Consider the following 24,698-nt stretch of genomic DNA (forward strand, 5'->3'; position numbering starts at 1 on the left):
TACAGGCTTGAGCCACCGTGCCCGGCTGAGTTCTGAGTTTTTCATAGATCTCCCTTACCAAGTAGAGAACATTCTAGTATATTCCTAGTTGGTTGTTTTTATCATGAAAGGTTGTAAGAGTTTTATTACGTGTTTTTTCTGCATCAAGTGAGATGATCATATAGCTGTTTTTCCCCCTTCATTAATATGATGAATTACATTTATTTTCTTAGCCTGAACCAACCTTGCATTCCTGGGATAAATCCTGCTTGATCGCAGGGTGTGCCTTTTTACATATTGCCGGACTTGCTTTCCTAGCATTTTATCTGAGATTTTTGCATCCATATTTGTAAGAGATACTGTCCTTTAATTTTCCTGGAATGTCTTGTTCTGGCTTTGGCACCAGGGTTTGTGAGGATGTGTCTGATGTTTTCTCATGATTCGTCTGGGGTGAAGGCACACACTGGCACCATCACCATGACGCACCCGTGGTGCTGTGGACCTTGACCACCGGGTGAGGTGTGTCTGTCAGGCTTTCCACGGTCAATCCGTAGTGCATTCTCCACAAGGGGGTCACTGGTGCAGCCTGCACAGAGGGAGGGGAGTTTCGTTGCCCTCCTTGGAGTGTGCGTCTGTGCGCTACCTGGAACTCTTGTGCGCGGGAGAGATCCTGCTTCTCTACCGTTAGGTATTCCATCACGTGTTTGTTTATATCAGTGCGGAATTACAGATACGTGTCTTACACGTGGATATTTATTTCAGCGCTGCTGTATTTATCATGGTGCCCAAATTCTTTTGCCTTTGGGAGTTTCCACTTGGTTTCTGTATTGCTTTCACACGCCATCACTGAGTTTTGTTTTGTTTTTCTGAGCACATCCTGACTTCCTAGCACTGCGGGATGCTCCAGGCTCCTCCTGTCCACTCCCTACCCCGGTCCTGGAATCAACCCCTTCTCTAAGAGCCCCGGGTCCTTCCTGAATATTAGGGACTGAGACCCGGGTGCTGGGTGGGCTGCGTGGTCCTGGGTGCCACAGCTCACTGTGTGCTCAGACGTCTGTAAATGATGTAAACTCCCCTGAGGGCAGGCCCAAGAGCCTGCCTTGCCCCAAGGCCAAGAGGTGCCTCTGGCTGATGCCAGCGTCTGGGTGAGGAAACAGTGATGTCCCACAAGGGTGACTTCTGTGAAGGTGTTGGCCTGAGCACAAGTGTAGGGACGGGTCGGGGGTGGGCACACAGCAGGAACTCGGGGCCCCGTCCCGCTGCTGTCTGTCCAGTGGTCCTAGTCCCCCGTGTCCTGAAGCGCACCTGTGCCCAGCCGGCCCCGGGGAGCACAGTGTGGAGACTTGGGTTGCCGTGCCGGGGGTTCCTTCCACACGTGCTGTCTCACCAGGATTTCCCTGGGGTGGGAGGGCTGCTGAGACAGGGCGCTGCCCTCCTCCAGGGTGACTGAGATGCAGTTTACAACCATGATCTCCCGGCCGGGCGCGGTGGCTCACGCCTGTAATCCCAGCTCTTTGGGAGGCCGAGGCGGGCGGATCATGAGGTCAGGAGATCGAGACCATTCTGGCCAACACGGTGAAATCCCGTCTCTACTAAAAATACAAAAATAAAAAAATTAGCCGGGTGTGGTGGCGGGTGCCTGTAGTCCCAGCTACTCGGGAGGCTGAGGCAGGAGAATGGCGGGAACCCGGGAGGTAGAGGCTGCAGCAAGCTCAGATCGCGCCACTGCACTCCAGCCTGGGCGACAGAGCGAGGCTCCGTCTCAAAAAATAAAAAAATAAACAACCATGATCTCCCATTTCAAGTTGCCACCACTAACTCTAGCCCCACTGACGGGGCACTGGCCTTGCAGACTGTCCAGGACGGCCGGCAGTTCCTGAAGTATGTTGACCCCAAGCTGGGAGTCCCACTGCCAGAGAGAGACTATGGGGGAAACTGCCTCATCTATGACCCAGACAACAAGACTGACCCCTTCCACAACGTCTGGGTAAGATGCCGGGAGCCCTGAGGTGGATCCCTCCCCAGGTGTGGCCTGTGCCGGACCAGGCACCAGCCATGCTCCTGCCTTGCCCCCCGTGCCCCTTGGCCCATGTGTGGGGTCTCCTCCTGGCCCAGAGATGTGCTGAGGCCCTGTCCGTTTGGGTGGTGCTCACGATGACCGGGCCCCGCTCTCTAGGCTGTCAGGGACGTGCTCTCCACAGGCCACAGCAGCACCCGTGAGTCCCTGGCCTTCTTCCCGGGGTCTGGCAGGTGCTGCTCAGTTGTGGGTTTGACCTGTCAGTGTGGGGGGTGGGGGTGGCTGTGCCCCAGGGTCAAGGGTCACACCCTGTTGCCCACAGGACAAGCTGGATGGCTTCGTTCCTGCGCACTTTCTTGGCTGGTACCTGAAGGTACGGCACCTCCTCTTCGCGGCCACCCTGCCCCAGTTCTCAGGCCTGCCCTGTCCTCTGGGCCCATGGGGTTGAGCTCAGGGTGTTCCGAGTGTGGTGGGAGGGTGTCGCACTGCACCCTCCCTGGAGCCCTGGAGCCGAGCCCTGACCCTGGCCGGGTCCTCACTCCGTCCTCAGGGTGGGGGCAGTGGAGAGAGGCAGCAGGGAGGAAGTCCCGGCCCCACCTGGGCTCAGGCACTGCCCCGTCCCACTTCTGAGGGGCCCTGTGCTACCTGGGGGGCCAAGAGCAGTACCCGCTGGACCCTGCAGCGCACCCGGCAGCCTCGGCTGGCTTGGCAGAGGGACCAGTACCCCGGCAGGCTGGTATCAGGCCCTGGGCGTGGGCATGCTGCCTCGTTTGCTGACAGTCATAGCATCGAGGCTGCTGGAGGGGCAGCCGCCCACCCCACACTCACCCTGAGACCTCGTTGGGGGGCCGCCCACCCCCACTCACCCTGAGACCTCGCTGGGGAGCCGCCCACCCCCACTCACCCTGAGACCTCGCTGGGGGGCCGCCCACCCCACACTCACCCTGAGACCTCGCTGGGGGGCCGCCCACCCCCACTCACCCTGAGACCTCGCTGGGGGTCCTGCCAGTGCTCTCAACTCCAAGAATGCTGCCAGCCGGGGTGGGGGCCGTGTGCACCCGTGGGCAAGGCCGAGCGTGGCAGCACACCCCACACTCTGGTTGACCCTGGCACCCGCAGACCCTGATGATCCGAGACTGGTGGATGTGTATGATCATCAGCGTGATGTTCGAGTTCCTGGAGTACAGCCTGGAGCACCAGCTGCCCAACTTCAGCGAGTGCTGGTGGGACCACGTAGGTGCCGGCAGAGCCCCCGGGGCAGTGGGTGCAGGCTGAGGGGCATTCTCGGTTCCCCTGTGCCCTGCTGGGGTCTTCCTCAGGGGCCCCGTTACCCCCCAACCCCTGCGACGAGTGCTGGCCCCTCCCCGCAGTGGATCATGGATGTGCTTGTCTGCAACGGGCTGGGCATCTACTGCGGCATGAAGACCCTCGAGTGGCTGTCCCTGAAGACGTACAAGTGGCAGGGCCTCTGGAACATTCCGACCTACAAGTACGTCGTGGGGGCTGCAAGGGCAGGGCTGGGTGCGGGTTACCCAGAGGCAGCCTCAGCGTCTGTGCCCCGGCGGACCCCGAGCACCAGGCCTGTCCAGCGGCGGCTCGGGGGTGACTGCGGGGCTTTGCCTCCCGGGACCTCCCCTCTGACCTGTTGTCACTCGAGCCTGGCCGCCCCTCATGGCCACGGCGTCTGACCCACTCACCTCGCTCCTCAGTCTCCGGCCGGCCTGGCTCAGGGGCTCTGGGATCCTTCCATGCTTCTCCCTCCCCTGGTTGCTTTGGTTACGAAATAGTTGCTGGTACTTTGTCATTATGACTTTAGAATTTTAAAAAGATACAAAAGTCTAAGGAAAGGCATGGGGGGCGGGGGTCTCCCCTCCTGCCTGTGGGTGCCCCGGCTCTGCCTAGACACCTCTGCACACGTGGCCAGCTCATGGCGCCGTGGAGCGCCCTCTGAGGCGCTGCAGCCGCTGCTCAGACTGGAAGAGACTGAACAGCAGAGGGCTGTGGGGAGGCAGGGCTTGTGGCTGCGTGGCCAGACCTCGGAGAGCGGCCAGGCAGCAGCTGGGTAACCAGGAATAGAGTCCGTGACCTAATGCCGCAGGGTGGGGCCGGGTGACCGAGAGCCGAGCCAGCCCAATGGCGCAGGGCGAGGCTGGTGACCAGGAGCAGAGCTAGCCCGTTGGCGCAGGGTGGGGCCGGGTTACCAGGAACAGTCTGTGGCCCGATGGCGCAGGGTGGGGTTCGGTGGGCTGCCGTCCTCAGGCTGCCAGCTCTGTGGTTCCCAGGGGCAAGATGAAGAGGATCGCCTTCCAGTTCACGCCCTACAGCTGGGTTCGCTTCGAGTGGAAGCCGGCCTCCAGCCTGCGTCGCTGGCTGGCCGTGTGTGGCATCATCCTGGTGGTAAGGCCGGGCTGCCTGGCGACGGCGTGGCGGGCTGGGGGCCAGAGCTGGTGCTCACCTTCTCCTCCCCTAGTTCCTGTTGGCAGAACTGAACACGTTCTACCTGAAGTTTGTGCTGTGGATGCCCCCGGAGCACTACCTGGTCCTCCTGCGGCTCGTCTTCTTCGTGAACGTGGGTGGCGTGGCCATGCGCGAGATCTACGACTTCATGGATGACCCGTGAGGGCTGCGGGGGGGCCGGGCGGAGACACCCCCGGGGCGGGGGGCCGGGTGGAGACACCCCTGGGGGGCAGGGGGCCAGGGAGCAGAGCCTGGGAGGCTGGGGCCTGGGCAAGGCCTCCTGGAGGACCCTGGGGGGCCCGGAACGCTGAGCCGCCTGCTACCCCTGCAGGAAGCCCCACAAGAAGCTGGGCCCGCAGGCGTGGCTGGTGGCGGCCATCACGGCCACGGAGCTGCTCATCGTGGTGAAGTACGACCCCCACACACTCACCCTGTCCCTGCCCTTCTACATCTCCCAGTGCTGGACCCTCGGCTCCGTCCTGGTGCTCACCTGGACCGTCTGGCGCTTCTTCCTGCGGTGAGTGGGGGCGGGCGGGTGTGTTCCGAAGGAGGGCCGCTGTCCGGGTCTCTTGGCGCAGGCGCTGTGCTTCGGGCTGCTGTCCGGGTCTTTTGGCACAGGCGCTGTGGGAGTTTGGTGGTGGTGGCGGCTCCTGTCCCTGCTCCAGCCCTCTGGCTGCTTCTGTAGGAGGGACCTTTCCTGACCCAGCCCTCGGGTCCTTCACTCTGCACTGATGGATCCAGGCTCCTCAGGGCTCCAGTCAGCCACGGCTGCTGTCGCAGGGCCAGGGTACCCAGCCCCCACCCAGCCCATCCTGGACCTCCACAGGGACGAGGTGCCAGCTGTCCATGGGGCCTGCAGTGGGGGCTGGTGTGGAAGCAGGTGATGACACTGCCCCCTGCCCCCAGGGACATCACTTTGAGGTACAAGGAGACCCGACGGCAGAAGCAGCAGAGCAAGGATGACCAGGGCAGCGCCGTCGGCAACGGGGACCAGCACCCGCTGGGGCTGGACGAAGACCTGCTGGAGCCTGGGGTGGCCGAGGGCGAGGGGCCACCAACTCCAAACTGACCTGGGCCGTGGCTGCCTCGTGAGCCTCCCAGAGCCCAGGCCTCCGTGGCCTCCTCCTGTGTGAGTCCCACCAGGAGCCACGTGCCCAGCCTTGCCCTCAAGGTTTTCTTTTCCTTTTCTCCTGTGCATCTGGCGAGGCTGAAGGCAAGGGGTGGAGGAGGCCCCAGCACAGCCTCATCTCCGTGTGTACACGTGTATGTGTGTGTACACATGCATGGCCACCTGTGGTGTGCACATGTGCTCTTCTCCAGTGCCAGGAGCTGGCTGGCGTGGCAAGGGTGTGCTCTGGGGCAGCGTGGCCCTCAGGAACCAGGTCCTCCCTCCCCTTTCTGCCTGGTCAGCCCCGTGGCCTCTGGCCCACCAAGCTCCCTGTCACTCAGCCACGGCATGGCCCGGGCAGGGACATCACAGTACCCTTTCTGCACTCCGTGGGCCCCGGGTGCGCTGAGGCCTGGAGGAGTCCACCCTGGCTCCACATCCACCTCCGCAGCTCGCGTGGGCGTTCGTCCACAAACACTCCATAGCTGAGAGGCAGCGGATCCAGGCGGTGACGCTGAGCCATTTTCTCAGAGCCTTCCTTTCACAGAGACCACCCCGGAGGACACACGGATGGGGTCAGAGATCACTGAGCTGGCCCCTCCAGGGGGCCTGGAACCCGGATGCTGGGGCCATGACGCCTCTGTGGCTCCAAGTTGAGGGTCGTCTTCACGAGCAAAGAGAACCAATAAAGTGACAACGAACGTCTGAGGCTTCCAGCCCTCCCCCTAGCTCCCCGTGTCCTGCTTTGGGGTCCAGTGCAGCCCCCCAGCCTGCCCTCACGCCCGTCCCCAGTTGGGGAAAACCACACAGAGGACGGGAGGCACTGGGGTCAGCCTCAGCCTCTGTGCCTGAGCAAAGACTTGGCGCCCGCCCCGCCCTGCCTCCCAGAGAGAGCAGGTGCCGGATGCAGCCCCTCCCCCAGGCTCCAGGAGGGTCCAGCACCCACCCTCTACTTCGTTTGTCCCAGGGCTGGCGACCACTGGGCAGTGGACACAGGATTCCTGGGGAGGGGCAGCTGCCTTCTCGGGCCACTTTTTTTTTGAGATGGAGTCTTACTCTGTCACCCAGGCTGGAGTGCGGTAGCACCATTTTGGTTCACTGCAACCTCTGCCTCCCAGGTTCAAGCAATTCTGCCTCAGTCCTCCAAGTAGCTGGAATTACAGGTACCTGCCACCATTCCGGACTAATTTTAGTATTTTTAGTAGAGATGGGGTTTTACCACATTGGCTAGGCTGGTCTTGAACTCCCAACCTCAGGTGATCCACTTGCCTCGGCCTCCCACAGTGCTGGGATTACAGGCGTGAGGCACCGTGCCCAGCCAGGCCACTATTTTTAAAACTTTACCATGAAAATTTTCAAACACAAATGGAGAGAAAAGGGGTTCCCCGAGCCCTGTTCCTAGCTGGGGGGAGGTAAGGGGTGTCGGTGGCTGGTTGGACACAGCCTGAGGGGACTCCAGGAGCCAGATGCACCCACACTCCCTGCTCTGCCTCGGGGCCCCAGGCTTTAAACAGCTTTACTTTGTGTTTTTGTTTGACTACTTTTGGGGAAATTTTCAACCCCTGTATGTCAAGGGCTGTAATGTGGAGCACACATGAGAGCAGCCTCCCGGGCTCAGCAGGAAGATGTCCTGTGTGGCCACCACACCTGGTGCCCAGCAAATCCCTTTTCCAGTCACAGCCACTCACAGCTTTGGCCTCTGCGGCCCTGCACCGACAGGGTTCTGCCGGCGGCCCTGCCCTGTCCTGCAGGACACACGGGGCCTCAGCATTCTGCTCTTTGCAGGTGGCAGCTTTGACCCCTCAGGAGGAACTCCCCACTGTGGGGGCCCCCTCCCCTCCCTCACTCCTGTGGGACCCCACTGTCACTCCACCCGTGCTCTGCATCCCCCTGATGCTCTGAGGCCCGTGGTGGCAGGTGGGGGTGGCGGCCGGTGGGGTGACAGCAGGTGGGGGTGGCGGTCTGCTCGTGGTCACCGTCTGCTCTTCCCAAGGAGCAGGGCGAGGCGGGGCTTGCGATGAATCCTGTGTTCCGGCGCCCTCCGTGTCCCAAAGGCGGCCCCTGGGAGCCTTTCCGGCAGCAACTCAACCCTAGACAGCGCCCAAGGGCTCTGGTTCCCCACACACCAAGATGCTCCGAACTCACCTTGGGCATCTCTTGCCCCAGGCCTGGCATCACCCATGTCCCCAAGGAGCCCTGTTCCCCTGACTGGGGGGTCATAGTTAAGAAACTAAGATCCTGGGTCTTTTTTTTTTTTGAGACGGAGTCTCGCTCTGTCGCCCGGGCTGGAGTGCAGTGGCCGGATCTCGGCTCACTGCAAGTTCCGCCTCCCGGGTTCACGCCATTCTCCTGCCTCAGCCTCCCGAGTAGCTGGGACTACAGGCGCCCGCCACCTCGCCCGGCTAGTTTTTTTTTGTATTTTTAGTAGAGACGGGGTTTCACCGTGTTGGCCAGGATAGTCTCGATCTTCTGACCTCGTGATCCGCCCGTCTCGGCCTCCCAAAGTGCTGGGATTACAGGCTTGAGCCACCGCGCCCGGCCCCTGGGTCATTTTTTAATGTAGGTATGTATGTATATATGTATGTATGTATGTATTTTTGAGACGGAGTCTTGCTCTGTTGCTGGAGTGCACTGGCGTGATCTTAGTTCACTGCAACCTCCACCTCCCAGGTTCAAGCCATTCTCGTGCCTCAGCCTCCCGAGTAGCTGGGATTACAGGCATGGCCACCACACCCAGCTAAATTTTGTATTTCTAGTACAGACGGGGTTTCATCATGTTGGCCAGGCTGGTCTCGAACTCCCAACCTCAGGAGTTCCCCACCTGATCCACCCACCTCAGCCTCCCAAAGTGCTGGGATTACAGGCAGGCGTGAGCCACTGTGCCCGGCCTCTGCACCCAGCCCCTGGGTCGCTTTGAAGGGCTTTATTGGGCCAGGTGCGATGGCTCACACCAGTAATACCCAAGACCAAACACCAGCCTGGGCAACATGGCAAGACCCTGTCTCTACAAAAAATACAAAAATTAGCCAGGTGTGGGGGTGCACGCCTGTAGTCCCAGCTACCTGGGAGGCTGAGGTGGGAGGACGGTTTGAGTCCCGGAGGTCGAGGCTGCAGTGAGTCGAGATCGCGCCACTGCACTCCCACCTGGATGAGTGAGAGACCTTGTCCAAAAAAGGGGGGTTGCCGGGGAGCTTCTTTGCAATGAATTTGTAGTTGCTGACTCAGCATCGGACCTTTGAAAGCTGACAAGCATCCCCCCTCTTGGCTTGGCAGGGCAGGGCACCCCGGGCTGGCCCACCTTGATCAGCTGCCCACCCGTGGGCAAGATGGGCTGCCCCTGAGGGTGGGCCCCACCGTCCCACACAGAGCTGCAGACAAAGCTGGGGCAAGAACTGGGCTCCAGGCAGGACCCCAGGTCAGGCTGCGCTGGGCAGTGCTGGGAGCTCCTGAGGCTCCAGGGTGGAAGCTGTGGCAGTGGCTGGGCCTACGGGCAGCTCTCAGCAGGCGTCACCCTGCACAGGCAGAACCAAGGGGCATCCCCACCCCAGGCAGGGCCTGCCCTGTGCTGCCCAGTGTGGGGGGGGTGCAGCTCACAGGACCCAGCTGAGCACAGCCAGGGCCTTGGGCTGCTTCCCTGGTGCAGGCCCCTTAGGCAGTGAGAGAAGCCCATGCCACGTGGGGTGGTGTCGTCTCCGATGCCAGCACACCTCGCAGGGACCCCAGGAAGGACAAGAGCCTTTCCTGCCAAGAAAGTGCTTTAATGGTTTATAAAGTGTCCAAAATATACTGGCAAAAATAAGCGGATCTGAGCGTTTCTCTTCAAACCTAGGATATGCAGGGCAAGGACATGGCAGGGGCTGGTCAGCCCCAGGGGTGCCTCGAAGCCAGTCGTCCAGGGAGAGCAGCGGCAGGAAGCGCCTCAGGAGATGACCCTCAGGGATGGCTTCTCCTCCTCCAGGGCCTGCAGCCGGTCCTCCGTCGCCTCAGACCAGTAAATGTCGTACAGGCTGCACAGAGGCCAGAAGGGAGGCATGGGCCTGTGTCCTCCCCAACCCCCACCTTCCTCCCTGGGCAGCCCTGGCCACACCACCCGCCCAACGCCCACATACACTAGCTGCTCCAGGAGGCAGCTCGGCTGCCGGACACTCTCCACCAGCTGCAGGACGCCCGCGTCCCCCAGGCAGTTGTTGCTGAGGTCCAGCTCGCGCAGGCTCTGGTTGGCCAACAGGGTCGCGGCAAGGCTGCTGCAGCTTCTGTCACTCATATCACAGTCGCCAAGCCTGGGTGGAGCAGGGTGGGGGTCAGGGCACGGGGCGTGCCTGGCACCACATGACCGGCCGAGCAGCCTGGGCCTGGGGGGGCGCGATGGAGGCCCACACCGTGAAGCCCAAGGACCGACGGACACCTGTGCTCAGCAACTCAGGACCCTCAGGTGGGGCCGTCCCCAAGGCTCAGCCTTGGCAGCTTGTCTCACTGTCCCTCTATGGCCCTGGGCAGGTTCCCCACCACAGATAAAGGCCACACAGACAAGTGGGGCATGGCAGCCTGACACCTGAGACCTTCCGCAGGGAGGAGAAAGGACAGGAGGGAGATGCCGTCCACCCAGAGAGCCACACCCACCCCCTTGCCTCTCCTCTGGGTGGGCTTCAGAGGAGAAGCCAGCCAGAGGCCAAGGGGCAGCTGTGGGGAAACGAGGGTATGGAGACCACCAAGAAAGGCACAGAGTGGACAACAGACTTGAGGTTCCAGAGAGAAACGAGGGTACAGGCCAGACAAGAGGGTGGAGAAAACAAGACCCGACACCCACTTCCCGGGGTGGAGCTGCCACAGGCTGGACAGCAAGGCCAAGGAGTTGCGCTGGGCCTCTCCAAAGTGGGGGCCAGGGAAGCTGCAGGACACCCACCCTATGCGGTGGCTCAGGGGGAACAAGTCTGCAGTGACCAGGACCCAAGGTTCCTCTCCACACCTGGAACACCCACAAGGTCCTGGCAGCCAGGATGGTGTCCCCTGGCAGGGAACTGGAAATCCCCAGCAGGAGGAAGCCCTCGGGAAACACAGCCATGACTCGGTCTGCAGGACCCCCTGTCCAGCATGACTCAGCCTGCAGGGCCCACTGTCCAGGGCTCCGAGGCCTCACTCAGAACCTGGTGCCTAGCCCAGGATGACCAGCCACCCATGGAAAGCCCCTGGCAAGAGGCACACGGGAAATAGCATACAAAAGACAAAACACTGAGTGTGGAAATTCAGTAGACTGGCTGGTAAATGAGAACATCTCCCAAAAATAAAACATCGAAGAGAAAGAAAATTTGGAGAGCACAATTAGAGGGCCAGTCCACAAGACATCAGGACAGGCTCATGGGCACACCAAAAAGAAAGGTAAGAAAAGAGAGAGAGAAAAATCAGCAAAGGCATATTTTCTTAGAACCAAGTATCCAGCACAAAGAACAAGACCTACATCAAGGCCAAGCACATGGAACCCCGAACAGAATGGACAAAGATCTGGAAAGACTGCTGAGAAAAGGCAGATCATGCACACAAGATCACAGTGGCTCATGCCTGTAATCCCAGCACTCTGGGAGGCTGAGGCAGGCTCACATTTGAGGTCAGGAGTTCAAGACCAGCCTGCCCAACATGGTAAGACCCTGTGTCTACTAAAAATAAAAAAATTAGGCCGGGCGCGGTGGCTCACGCCTGTAATCCCAGCTCTTTGGGAGGCCGAGGCAGGTGGATCACGGGGCAGGAGATTGAGACCATCCTGGCTACCATGGTGACACCCTGTCTCTACTAAAAATGCAAAAAATTAGCCAGGCGTGGTGATGGGCGCCTCTAGTCCCAGCTACTCGGGAGACTGAGACGAGAATGGCATGAACCCGGGAGGCGGAGCTTGCAGTGAGCCCAGATCGTGCCACTGCACTCCAGCCTGGGCGACAAAGCAAGACTGTTTCAAAAAAAAAAAGCTGGGCACGATGGCACACGCTATACCCAGCTAAATGATCCAAGGGCAGAGCAGGGGCACAAGGCCTCCAAAAATTACCTTCTGCAGAAACATTTCTCAGGAAGCTGCAAGAAAACGTGCTTCAACAACGGGAGGAAATCCGGAAAGACATGCTGACCCGGAAAGACATGCTGACCCGGGCGGGGTTCCCGTGGGAGGAAGGTGGGCGGGGCTTCCAGGAAGATGGACCACAGGGTGGCCAGGTGGGCTAGAGCCGCATAAAGCTCTCAGCTTTCATGAACTATGACCTCTTCCAAAGCTAAAATGAGAACTCAAATGTGGTGCCGCCACCCTGCCTTGCCCAGCACATGAACATGCATGCTCGCTCTCACCCATGTAGTCATGCACACGCACACGTGCTGACATGTGCTCTCACACACACACTAATGTCACTCTCGCCCATGTGCTCCCACACGGACAGTCGTGCTCACACTCATGTTCTCACACACGTCCGGACACTCATGCTCACTCTCGCCCATGTGCTGACACAATCATGCTTACACGTCCTCACATGGACACTCGTGCTCACTCTTGCTCACTCTTCGCCCATGTGCTCAATCATGCTCACACATGCTCCCAGACGTATGCTCACTCTCGCTCATGTGCTCGTGCTCACACGTGTTCACACACGTGCTCTCACCCCTGTGCTCATACACGGACACTCGTGCTCACACACACGGAGTCGTGCTCACTCATGTTCTCACACAACGCTCTCACCCATGTGCTCAATCATGCTCACACGTGATCGCATGGACACTCGTGCTCACACCTGCTTGTGCTCACACACTCATGCTCACACGTGCTCACTTGTGCTCTCACCCATGTGCTCACACACACTCGTGCTCACACACACGGACACTCGCTCACTCTCGCCCATGTGCTGACATGCTCATACACACTAGTGCTCACTCACCCATGTGCTCACACACGGACACTCGTGCTCACTCTCGCCCATGTGGTCACATGAACACTCGTGCGCACGCCCATGTGCTCACACAAACGGACATTTGTGCTCACACGTGCTCACACTCGGGCTCACTCTCACCCATGTGCTTTCACGGACTCATGCTCACACTCGTGCTCACACTCACGGACACTGCTCATTCTCGCCCATGTGTTCACACATACGGACACTCGGGCTCACACATGCTCACATTCATGGACACTCGTGCTCTCTTGCCCATGTGCTCACAGACACCCATGCTCACACTCATATGCTCACACACACATGCTCACATACGCCTCACTGATGTGCACACTCATACTCATGCTCACACACGTGCTCACACCCACATGTGCTCACACACACGGACACTCGTGCTCACAGAGACACTTGTGCTCACTCGCCCATGTGCTCACACACGTGCACGACCTCCCAAATATGCGTACCCGTGTCCCTCTCACACTCACCAGAGCACCCGCAGCACGGAGCCGGGCTGGCCCAAGCCCTTGCAGAGTTCCTGCACGCCTGCATCCCCCAGCCTGTTGTTGCTTATCTGCAGCTCCAGGAGAAACTTATTCTGGGTCAGCACCGAGCTGAAGTGGGAGCAGCAGGCGGCTGTGAAGCTGCAGGACTTCACCCTGTGGACAGACAGGACTGAGGCCTGGCAGGGGACCAGGCTGGCCTACAATTGCAACTGGCCCTTCTCCTGAAGGCCCCACATGGACCTGAGCAAAAACATCTGAGAGCCTCCCAAGGTGTGGGCACCGGCACCTGGTCTTCAGCCCCAAGCACCGTTACTATCAAACCACAGGCTGCTCCCTGGCCCATGCATTCTGAACGTCAGAGCTGAGCCCAGCACCTCCCCTGGAGTCGCTCACTCCTCCCCTGGTCTCCTTGGTCACCCTGGCCCTCTCTTGGGCAACAGGGCCCTGCCCCGACAGCCGCACTCACCACAGTGACTCCAGCTGGCAGCCGGGCTCCAGCAGCGTCTCACACAGCAGCCGGGCACCCTCGTCCCCCAGCTCGTTGCCGGCCAGGCTGAGCTCCTTCAGGCTCTCCTTGGTCCTGAGGACACCGCACAGATCCGCGCAGCCCTTGGCGGTGATGCCACACTCCCAGATCCTGCAGGACATGGACCCCCCCAGACCTTCCTCAGCGCCATCTCATGGCCTGAGGTGAGCCGGGGGTGGGGGAGGGCTCTGAGGACGGCCCGCCGCCCCTTACCCTCCAGGAAGGAGGCCTCGGGGAGGTGACTCACCACAGGGTCCTGAGGCTGGAGCTGGGGTGGAGCAGCCCTGGGCACAGCTCTGCAATGCCCACATCACCCAGCTTGTTGCTGCCCAGGGCCAGCTCCCGCAGCGAGGCCTTGGAGGCCACGATGCTGCACAGGTCCCGGCAGTTGTTTGACGTGATACCACAGCTCTCCAGCCTGGGGACGCAGGTCACGCATGAAGCAGCATGGGACCCCCCAGCCCACACCCCGCACCTCCCCAAGGCCCAGGGCCTACTTGAGCGCCTCCAGCTGGCAGGGGGAATCCTTCAGGCCCTGGCACAGCACACGGACGCCGGCCTCATTGATGTCGTTGTTGCTAACCGTGAGCTCCTTGAAGTCCGGCTTGGCCCTGAGCACGGAGGCCAGGGACTCGCAGCTGGCAGCCGAGAGGTTGCAATACTCAAGCCTGGGGGGTAGCCGAGCTTAGCACCACACAGGAATGTGCACCAGCCAAGGGTGTGATGCCAGGGAGTGCAGGGGGGTGCTGGTGTCTCATCTCCCCCTCAGCCTTCTCCTGCCTAGGCATCAGGTGGCAGTGCTGACGGCCCCCCCAGACTCATCCAGAGGCCCAGGCCTCTGTGGACACCGGCATTCCTTCCAGAAACCCCTCACCCCCTCCCCAACCTCGGACCTCGGGGCCCAACCAGGCCCAGGAGAAAGAAACCAGCCTCTGGAGGGCAGGGCCGCCTGCACGTGCCAGGCCGTGGTCAACTCACAGTGGCCGGGCTCCCCACACACACTGAGGTGGTGAGTGGAGCCAGACTCACGGCCAGGTCTGTTCCCAGTGTCAGGTCCTGGGGCAGCTGTGCCTTGCAAACGGAAACTGGAGGGGGAGGGAGGGCGACGACAGATCCCCCCAGTCCCAGCATCATGGAGAGGGGAGAGCACCACAAGGACCCTGTGACCTGAGTCCCCTCCTCACGGCTCCTGGCAGGCGATGTGCTATACAGGGGGCTGGCTGGGGGACAGGAGTGGAGAGCATGGGTCCCGGGGCAGGGGACACACTCACTGCAGCTTTTCCAGGCGGCACTGGGGGTCCAGGAGTCCCTCACAGAGCAGCTGCAGGCCCGCATCCCCCAAGAGGTTGTCGCTGAGGTGCAGCTCCTGCAGGGTGGGCAGGTAGCGTAGCGTGCTGGACAGGACCCCGCAGCCAGCCCCCGTCAGGCAGCAGTTCTGGAGGCTGGAGCATACCTGGCCGTCAGCAGGGCTCCCCTGAGCCAAACTGCCACACCCTTCGCCTGCCAGAGCCTGGAACCCGGAGCGGCGCTCCGCAGACAGTAGGTCTGTACTGCTCCTTCCCTGGACAGGGCTCTGGGGTCTCCAGGCCGAGTGAAGGAGGGCACACGTGTGGCTCAGCTCAGGGAAACCTTGTCTGCAGACACACCCTTCAGCAGGGTCCTGTGGTGATGCTGGAAGGCTGGGGATGGCGGGCGGGCCCAGACCTTGGGCGCAGGGGCTGGGACAAGGCAGGGGGGGCCCTGTCCCCCCGCCGTGAGGCCACCAGGCCTGTGTGCCTCTGGCTGATGCTGGAAATGCCTGCTGCTACCGCCTGCCCACCCACAGCTGCCCACGGGCCCCTGGCAGCTTTGTCCCCTGCTGCCGGGCTACCAAAGCAGGCCGCACTAGGCCAGAGGCAGTGCCAGGCCCCACCTCACCTCAGCTTCTGGATCTTGCAGGAGGGGCTCTGCAGGCCCTGGACCACGCAGTGCATGCCGGCATCACCCAGCTCATTGCCGCACAGGCTGAGTTCTGTCAGTGCAGGGTTGACTCGCAGTGCCGAGCTGATGTCGCTGCACCGTGCCTCTGTGAGGCCACAGTCATCCAGCCTGCAACCAGACCTCAGGGTCACGCGGGCCACGCTCAGGCTCCACCACTACCCCACGCGCAGATTACAACCCATCAGTGGGCCCAGAAGACAGCAAGGCACACAGGACATCGCAGGAACGAAACAAAAAAGAGGGGAACTGTTCTGTGAAAGTTTTAAGATGCCTGCACGTATGCAGACATGTGCCTGAGGCCTCACGTGCTCCTCACCTCCAACCCTGAGGCACGAAGCACAAAAGCTCCTGGTCTGTCTCTAGGGAAAAAAAATCAAACCTGTCTGAGGTAACACCTACGGGAACTGCCTGGAACAGGACGCAGCAGGTAGTTCAGACACAGGAGCAAATACACAGTGACACCAGCTTCTAACATGACAAATAAACACTCAAGTCCTTCCTGATTAAATGAATAACTGAATAAATACAGCTAGAGAAAAAACCAGGTCTTGCTCACAAAAGAATGACAATTGATTAATGTGGAGGAAAGAAAGAAATTGCAAAATTCAGACCGGGTGTGGTGGCTCACACCTGTAATCCCAGCACTTTGGGAGGCCGAGGCGGGCGTCACCTGAGGTCAGGAGTTCGAGACCAGCCTGGCCAACATGGTGAAATCCGTCTCTACTAAAAATACAAAAAGTAGCCGGGCATGGTGACAGGTGCCTGTAATCCCAGCTACTCGGGAGGCTGAGGCAGGAGGATTGCTTGAGCCCAGGAGGTCAAGGCTTCATGAGCCATGATGGAGCCATGATGGAGCCACTCCAGCTCGGGTGACAGAGCGAGGCCCTGTCTCTAAAAACAAAAGGAATTTAAAGTATCTCTCGAAGGCACTCATAGGTCACAGGAGGAAAGGTAGTGGCGTCACAGAGAAGAGGATTATTGCCAAAAATGCAGGACTTCAACCATGAGAAACCATCAGACAAGCCCCAAGAGAAGACGTCCTACAGGAGCACGGCCAGACTCTCAGACCACCAGAACCAGAGGGATGAGGGGACAGTCACAGACGTGGAGAGGGCTAAGGAGACAGAGGACTGAGGGCCATGCAATCCTGGACCAGTTAGGAAGAAGAAAAGGGCAGGGCGGAAAAGCAGACTCTGCCTGGAGGTGCTGGGCCAGAGCTAGCGTCCGCAGGTACACAGGATCACCTCACCAGGGAGCCCCGTACAGTCCTCATAACCCCCCGGCAAACCTGACACTACTTCAAATAACCAGCTAGAAAGAGACAAGATGAGACCCACCCTGGCACTCATGTCCTGCTTGTGAAGCCACTGGGGTTATGAGGACCTCAAGGGCCAAGGACTCCCAGCCCCCAGCTTGGCAGGGACAGGCAGCGCCCCACGGAGGCTCACGGAGGGGACCCAAGCTGTGTCCTGCCCTCGTGTCTGCAAGGGAGGGAGACGAGCGGAGACACCAGAGCCAGAGACCCACTGGCCAGTGCCGGCCCACACTGCATGAGCCTGGAATGGGCTTTACATTTCTAAACGGTCGACGAGAAGCACAAGAATCACATGTCATGCATGTGGAAGCTGCACGGAATTCATACTTCACATCCATAAACAAGGCATTCCAGAGCAGTGCACCCTTCAGAGGAAGCCGCCACCCGCGAGCCTGCCCCTGCCAGCACCCCAAGGCCACCCCGAGGGCAAGCGTACCTGACCACTTGGCACTGCTGGAGCAGGGGGAGGAGCTCGGCCCACCTAGCATCACTCAGCTGCTCACACTGGATGTCCAGGCTCATGGCGGAGGTGAAGAGTGGCTGGGTGGGAGGCAGAAGGAAGAGAACGTCTTGGCCAAATCCCCTCACGGTTTCACAGGCCGGAGATTCTGCAAACGAGAAAAGTCCAAACAGGACCCACAGGGCTGATGTTTCAGGAGGAGCCGCAGCCTCTCCCCGAGCAAACACTTCCTCTTCAGCACCTTCCCCACCTTTGTCTCTGGAGCAGACGTCGGGAGTGGGGCAGGGGGGCAGGGACCAGCACCCACCCCCAGAAAGGCCACCATGGGCAGTGGAGCTTGGGAACACAGATGCCAGCCCACCACCTGGCTGTCGCCACCCAGCCTCTGTGGGCACCTCCTCCTGCCTTATAGAGGGCAGGACAGCAGCAGTCCAGGAAGCCCATGCCTCTCATTTGCCTGGGCAAGGACAGGGTAGGGTGGGGTGGTCTGTGAGCCTGGAGGCCCCAGCAGGGGAGCAAGGGAGTCTGTGCACTTGGCCTGTGTCTCACTCTGAGGACAGGCAGACTGGGCAGGCCAGGCAGGCTGCCCACAAAGCCAGAGACCGCCCAGGATGCCAGGATCCTGGACCCAGCCAGTGTCCCAAGCAAGACAGAGCAGGTGGTGCAGTCACTTGGGGTGCCAGCTTCCAAGGCCCCCTTCTGGGCACATCCCCTGTCCCACGGCACACCAGCCCAGAGGCCAAACTGCCAGGCAAGCTGGGAGAGTCAGCCTGGGACGGGCACGGCTGCCACATCCTGAAACCTCCCCAGGCACATGCCCTGAATATGGAAGGAGGTTCCTGAAGCCCTGCGAGCACAGCTCAGGTACCTGCCCGGGCCTGGGGAAGGGAAGTGGTCAGGCAGAGACAGCCACCCCGAACCTCGGTAGGTGGATACATTCCCTGAGCACCTGCCAACCACTGGCCTGCGGACTACAGCAGGGCAGGAACCTGGAGAGGAGGCTCGATGGCCAGGAGGGCTCCCTGGAAGCAGCAGCCCTGATGCCACACTGAGGGGAAGGGCAGGCAGGGCTGGGGAGAGGGCTCTCATCCAAAAGCCCCAGGAAGCTGGCAGGATCCACTGCAGGAAATGACGCAACCCCAGCTGCCCTTCAGAAAGACGGCCAACCGGACCACTCAAGAGGCTCCTGGTGCCCCGACACCCCCAGCTGCCTGAGTCTGTGTGCCAGGCACTCCTCTTCCCGGGGCTGGTTCAGAGGCGGCTGGTCCACTCCGGATGAGTGGAGGGAAGAGGCCCCTGGTACCAACCAGGAGGAAAGAGGCAAGGCTGGGCTCAGGTCCACACGCCTGGGCACCAGGCCTGCAAGGACAGTGGTAAAGGGCGGTGACACCCCATGGCCCCACGCGGAGGAACTGAATCCACCCGACCCGAAGCACGTGAGCAAAACCGACCAGGGTGTGGTCACCCAAACTCTGACTCCAGAATCTAGTCATCGGGAGGTGCTGTGGGCGGCAGGGCGGGTGGAAGGAGAGCCTCAGGCGGCTGCCCAGGCTGCACATGCTCCGCACATCCAGCCCGACACTCCTGTGTCCTCTGTAGCCAGATGAAAGGTGGCCCCAGGGTGTCCTCCTCCTGAGAAAGCTTGGTGGGGGCTCAGGGAGGCCAGCGCTCCTGTGACCATCTGGAACTAGGGCTGTGGGAGTGGCCCCGTCCCTACCCCTCAGGCTTGGCCAGACCCTGCTGTATCCCAGGAAGGCCCTTCTGAACCTCTGGGGGTCACAGATCCCACTGAGAACCCCATGAAAATGCGGGTGTAAACGCCCTTCTCTGTGACTGGAGGAGGCCCTGGCTCCCTACACAGCCAGGGCTAAAGCACATTCAGGAACCCGCCACCACCAGCCGGCAGCCTGCTTTGGTCAAGGCAGGGGTCTGAACAGCGGCCCTAACGGTCCCTTATCCGGAGACCAGACCTTCCCAACCTTAGGGCAGGACGTCGCCGCAGCGCCCAAGGCCTGAGCCCCCCGCCCCGGGGAGCCACACGGGAGGGGCCGTTCGGAGGCCAATTCAGGTCCTTCGGTTCCGACGTGACGGGGACGTGGACAGGACGACCTCCGAGGGGCGCAGGGCCACCCTCTAGGGAGACACGGGCCACGCTCAGGCGACGCGCAAAGGTTCCCGGTCCCTGGGACCCCGCCCGCGTCGAGTCCCTCGAACCCGCTAGTTCTGGACACCCTGCCGCATACTAAAGGGCTGGGAGGGAACCTCAGAAAAACACGGAGGGGGGCTCCCCTGCTTCTCTGCCCCCGCCCGCGCCCGCTCAGCCGGGACGCTCACCCGCCGCCGCCGCCGCCGCAGACCCAAGGCCCGAGCCGCTTCGCGCTCCTTCCGCCCAGGCGGGGGCGGGCGGAGCCTCCAGCCGTGCCCAGCTCAGTCCCCGGGCCTCGTTCCAGTTACTACCCCAGCTTCCCCACTCCCCCCTCGGTCGGGGGCGAAGCCTGACGTCCGCATCCCGTTTCCCACCGTCTGGCCCCAACCAGCCTTTCCACTTAATCTCCCGGAACCGGCGCCTGCACCCGCCTTCCCCCAGACCATCCCTCCAGCTCTGGCAGCCCCTGCCTCCTCCCACAACCAGGCCGGATTACAAGAATTCCCCAAACACTAAAATAAAGCAAACCTGAGACACCCCTTTTTGCTGCCAGACTGGAGAAGACGGAACAGATTGACGATGATTTGATGTGGCTGACGCGAAATGGGCGAGGCAGTGAGGAGAGGTTTTGGAGAGCCGCTGGGCCCTCCTGAAAACTTTGGACACACCCTCCGTTTCTATCAGTCAAGAGTTCTGGCCGGGCGCGGTGGCTCAAGCCTGTAATCCCAGCACTTTGGGAGGCTGAGGCGGGCGGATCACGAGGTCAGGAGATCGAGACCATCCTGGCTAACACGGTGAAACCCCGTCTCTACTAAAAAATACAAAAAAAAAACTAGCCGGGCGAGGTGGTGGGCGCCTGTAGTCCCAGCTACTCGGGAGGCTAAGCCAGGAGAATGGCGGGAACCCGGGAGGCAGAGCTTGCAGTGAGCTGAGATCCGGTCACTGCACTCCAGCCCGGGCGACAGAGCAAGACTCCGTCTCAAAAAAAAAAAAAAGAGTTCTTCATGCCTGAGCTCGGGAAACACGTTCAAAAATATTTTGTTTGGTCCTGCCTTTCTGGACCAAACCAATGTATATCTTTTTTTTTTTTTTTTGAGATGGAGTCTCACTCTGTCACCCAGGCTGGAGTGCAGTGGCCGGATCTCAGCTGACTGCAAGCTCTGCCTCCCGGGTTTACGCCATTCTCCTGCCTCAGCCTCCCGAGTAGCTGGGACTACAGGCGCCCGCCACCTCGCCCGGGTAGTTTTTTGTATTTTTTAGTAGAGACGGGGTTTCACCGTGTTAGCCAAGATGGTCTCGATCTCCTGACCTCGTGATCCACCCGTCTCAGCCTCCCAAAGTGCTGGGATTACAGGCTTGAGCCACTGCGCCCGGCCCACCAATGTATATCTTAAATGTATTTCACTGATGCCTCATCTCTCTAAAACGTATAAAACCAAGCTGCCCCAACCACCTTGGACACATGTTCCCAGGATCTCCACCGGCCGCGGTCACTCATTTTTGGTTCCGAATAAATCCCTTCAAATATTTTACATTTTAACTATTATTATCAACAGTACCTTTTTAAAAATAAGAATGGTCCTGAAAGATGTCAACATCCGAATCTTCAAACCTGTGGTGTTACCTTACGTGGCAAAAGGGACTTTGCAAATATTAGGAATATTGAGATGCGAGGGCTATCCTGGGGTATCTGGGCGGCCGGCATATTATCGTGAGGGTTCTTATGCAGAGACAGCAGGTTTTGAAGATGGAAGAAGATGGCCTCTAGAAGTTGGAAAAGCAGATTCTCCTTGGGAACCTCCAGAAGCAACTACCCTTGCCAACACCTTGATTTTAACCTCCTAAAACTCACTTTGGGCTTCTGAGCTTCAGGCCTATAAAACAACCTATCTATGGCAAATTCATTATAGCAGGGATGAGAAAATAGCTCACTGCAGCCTCCTCCTCCAGGGCTCAAGCCATCCTCCTGCCTCAGCGTCCCAAGTAGCTGGGACTACAGGCGTTCACTACCGCAACTGGCTAATTTTTTATATTTTTTTGTAGAGACGGGGGTCTCACTATGTTGGCCAGGCTGGTCGCAAACTCCCGGGCTCAAGAAATCCGCTCGCCTTGGCCTCCCTAAGTGCTGGGATTACAGGCTGCACCAGCGCATCCAGCCAAATGTAACCTTTTTTTTTTTTTTCTGAGACGGAGTTTCACTCTTGTCACCCAGGCTGGAGTGCAGTGGCATCATCTCGGCTCACTGCAACCTCCGCCTCCTGAGTTCAAGCGATTCTCCTACCTCAACCTCCCAAGTAGCTGGGATTACAGGCGCCTGCCACCACGCCCGGCTAATTTTGTATTTTTAGTAGAGACGGGGTTTCACCACGTTGGCCAGGCTGTTCCTGAACTCCTGACCTCAGGTGATCCGCCCGCCTCGCACTCCCAAAATCCTGGGATTACAGGGGTGAGCCACTACGCCCGGCCCCAATGTAACTCTTAATGGCAATATCGTGTGCAGTCTCCCGCTTGTATTCGGTTTACTCGACCAATCGCTAAGACGACACTTGAGACTGTTTTCAGATCTTTAGGTTTTCCACCATCCTAGAAGGGGGCCTGCCTGGTTCTAAGGCCGTTCTGAAACACTACCCAACTGTCCTCGGGAAACGGTGCAGAAGTCCTCTGGTTTCCCCCGAGGCGCGTGAGCACCGTGGCTGGAACCTCGCCCAATAACACGATGTGCCTGGGGCCCCTTCATCATTTCCGCCAACCCTGGGGACAGCCCTGACGCCGGCCCCTAAGAGCCGTTCCAGTTGTGTTGCTCTCCTCCCCGCAGCCCCAGGCGGTAGCTTCGCGGCCTGGCGTCCAGTCTCCCGGTGGCCCCAGAGCGAGGCTCCGCAATGGAGGGCGAAGGACCCTCCCTCCCCGACCTCACACGACCGAGACCGCCCACCTTTCCCCCAACGCCTGGCGGTGGGAGCCGTTCGAGTCTTCTCCGCCAGGGCGGTCCTTCCCGGGAGGCCGGTTCTTTGGGGGAATAAGGTCAAGGGTTACGTGATTTGGGGAAGAAAGCTCGGCTGGACCAAGATTGCATGCGTAGCTCGCTGGAATCTAAGGCACTAGGGGGTAAGACGGCCACGCCACAACAACCCAAGTAAGCGCAGCACTGTCCCCCGCCCCGCGCAGGGACTTCCGGCGCGCCCCAAAGGGGAACTCGCGGCGCGATGACGTCTTCAGGGAGCGCCACGTCCGCCGGGCGGCGCTTCTGCCCAGCGCAACCTCGGCCCCGCCTTGCCGGCCCCAGACCCCTGCCCCGCCCGACCCCGCCCCGCCGCGGGAGCGCGCCACTCGCCCGCGCAGCAGGGGCCTCAGTAGCGCTAGGCGCGCGTCTTCCGAAAGTCCGACTGAGGCCGGTGTGGGCGAGGCCTGGCTACACGCTGACGCACCGCTGGAGCTACTGACCTCGGGACGACTGGCGGACGGTCGCGGGCCTGGAGACCCAGAGCGAGACAGCCGACTTCCTTCTCGAGCCACCAGAACGGGTTGAATGTGTCGACACCTCCAGTCACCAGAGTCAGCGGCGCCGGCGTGTTGGAGCCGGCTGGTGGGCGCGGTCAGGTGCCGGGGCGGGGACTACTGGGCGGGGCTCGGCGCAGGGGCGGGGCCTGATGGGCTCAGTCTTGATGCCGGGGCGGGGCCTAGTGGGCAAGGCTCGGCTCGGGGGCGGGGCTCGGCGAAGTGTAGTCCTGGCGCAGGGGCGGGGCTGGTGGGGCGAGGCTCGATGCGGTGGCGAGAGGGTCTCGTGTGAGGACGGGGTCTCCCTAGTAGGCGGGGCTTGGTGCTGGGGGCGGTGCCTGGCGGGCGCGTGCTGTGGCCTCGCACTGGCGGACACTTCTCGGCGATTCCTCGGAATCCTCGGAGGAGGCGGCCGGACCCGGAGCGGCAGCGCCGTGGAGGCGGAGTCGCAGGCGCGAGTCGGGCCTGGCTGGGGCGCGGAGCGCGGCCCCCGGAAAAAGCGGCCGCCTCGGCACAGGAGGGACCCGGGAGAAGCTCCCTTGGGGCGGCTCCGCATGTCGGGGTCGCGCCTCTAGGCGACCTTGGCAGAGGGGCTCGTTTGCGCCGAGATTGCGACCCTCGAGGGAGCCACGGCCCGGTGATCCACGCTGCCCGTCCCGGCCATTGGCTGCACCTTTGTTTCGTGGGACCCCAGCCCGCAAGGCCTTCAGAGCTGCGGCCTCTTCCCGAGTGTTCTCATCGCGGACCCAGCTGCTCCCGCGTCCATTCTGCGGCTGACACCCGAGCGCCGCCCGGAGCCCCGGCACTGAGGGGCGCAGGCCGAGTTCCAGAGTAGCCTGGGAAACGCAAAGCGACCGCACCTCCACAAAAGTGGGTTTACTTTAAGTTTTTGACTAGTCCCCAGTTCACAAAATTGACATTTTGGCAGATGAAGATTGCAAGGAAACTGACGGTACGTCAGATTTGTTCTTTAGCAATTTGCTAAACCTCTTCTCAGACTGCCCTTTTTATGTATTTTTTTTCGAGACAAGGTCTTACTCCGCTGCTTAGGTTGCACTGCAGTGGCGCGATCCCAGCTCCCTGCAGCCTCCACCTCTTGGACTCCAGTGATCCTCCCGCCTCAGCCTCCCAAGTAGCTGGGCCCACAGGCGCCAGCACGCCTGGCTAATTGTTTTATTTTATGTAGAGAAGAGGTCTCCCTGTGTTGCCCAGGCTGGTCTTGAATTGGGCTCAAGTGATCCTCCTGCTTCAGCCTCCCATAGCGCTGGAATTACTGGCAGGAGCCACTGTAACTGGCCTGATCATCTTTAAAGAAGGTGGTTCTGGCCGGGCGCAGTGGCTCACATCTGTAATCCCAATGCTTTGGGAGGCTGAGGAGGGTGGATCACCTGAGGTCAGGAGTTCAAGACCAACCTGGCCAACATGGTAAAAACCTGTCTTTACTAAAAATACAAAAATTAGCCAGGCGTGGTGGCGGGCACCTGTAATCCTAGCTATTCGGGAGGCTGAGGCAGGAGAATCGCTTGAACACGAGAGGCAGAGTTGCACTGAGGCTAGACCACACCATTGTACTCCAGCCTGGGCAACAAGATGAAACTCTGGCCGGACACAGTGGCTCATACCTGTAATCCCAGCGCTTTGGGAGGCCAAGGCAGGGAGATCACCTGAGGTCAGGAGTTCGAGACCAGCCTGGCTAGCATGACAAAACCCCATCTCTATTAAAAATACAAAAAATTAGCCAGGCATGGTGGTGCTTGCCTGTAATCCCAGCTACTCCGGAGGCTGAGGCAGG

The 24,698-nt window shown here is 60.3% G+C and overlaps 2 protein-coding genes across 11 annotated transcripts in view; one reads left to right on the forward strand and one right to left on the reverse strand.

The window, feature by feature from the left end:
* Positions 1-6,289, forward strand: part of PTDSS2 (phosphatidylserine synthase 2) — a 40,007-nt gene extending 33,718 nt beyond the window's left edge. For both annotated transcript variants that reach the window (XM_008011468.3, XM_073021533.1), the window contains 8 exons: positions 1,832-1,966; positions 2,319-2,369; positions 3,116-3,229; positions 3,367-3,485; positions 4,279-4,393; positions 4,467-4,612; positions 4,785-4,970; positions 5,360-6,289. In XM_008011468.3, the coding sequence (XP_008009659.1) occupies positions 1,832-1,966; positions 2,319-2,369; positions 3,116-3,229; positions 3,367-3,485; positions 4,279-4,393; positions 4,467-4,612; positions 4,785-4,970; positions 5,360-5,522 (1,029 nt within the window). In that variant the 3' untranslated portion in view covers positions 5,523-6,289. The remainder of the gene's footprint in view (positions 1-1,831; positions 1,967-2,318; positions 2,370-3,115; positions 3,230-3,366; positions 3,486-4,278; positions 4,394-4,466; positions 4,613-4,784; positions 4,971-5,359) is intronic.
* A 3,014-nt stretch (positions 6,290-9,303) lies between these two features.
* Positions 9,304-23,030, reverse strand: RNH1 (ribonuclease/angiogenin inhibitor 1). Of its 9 annotated transcripts, none has more exons than XM_008014306.3 (10): positions 22,853-23,030; positions 17,242-17,413; positions 15,428-15,598; positions 14,782-14,952; positions 14,008-14,178; positions 13,758-13,928; positions 13,451-13,621; positions 12,967-13,137; positions 9,671-9,841; positions 9,304-9,568 (listed from the first exon to the last, which is right to left on the reverse strand). In XM_008014306.3, the coding sequence occupies exons 2-10, from the start codon at positions 17,325-17,327 to the stop codon at positions 9,481-9,483; spliced, it is 1,371 nt and encodes a 456-aa protein (XP_008012497.3). In that variant the 5' UTR covers positions 17,328-17,413; positions 22,853-23,030; the 3' UTR covers positions 9,304-9,480. The 9 variants fall into 9 exon arrangements, with proteins under 9 accessions (XP_008012497.3, XP_037854665.2, XP_008014729.3 ...); XM_037998737.2 differs by having other exon boundaries at positions 17,242-17,345; positions 22,853-23,015; XM_008016538.3 differs by lacking the exon at positions 22,853-23,030 and adding an exon at positions 22,344-22,565.
* Positions 23,031-24,698: the final 1,668 nt, after the last annotated feature.

This window comes from Chlorocebus sabaeus, chromosome 1 (genome assembly GCF_047675955.1).
Source record: "Chlorocebus sabaeus isolate Y175 chromosome 1, mChlSab1.0.hap1, whole genome shotgun sequence".
Taxonomy (NCBI): domain Eukaryota; kingdom Metazoa; phylum Chordata; class Mammalia; order Primates; family Cercopithecidae; genus Chlorocebus; species Chlorocebus sabaeus.

Bases quoted from the DNA above. Each gene is read 5' to 3' on its own strand.
- RNH1 (XM_008014306.3), bottom strand. From the start codon at position 17,327: ATGAGCCTGGACATCCAGTGTGAGCAGCTGAGTGATGCTAGGTGGGCC. The intron at 9,842-12,966 runs GTGAGTGTGAGA...TGCTCCACCCAG, and splicing joins TCCGTGCTGCGGGTGCTCTG to GCTTGGCGACTGTGATATGA. The intron at 9,569-9,670 runs GTATGTGGGCGT...GCCTCTGTGCAG, and splicing joins TGCCTCCTGGAGCAGCTAGT to CCTGTACGACATTTACTGGT.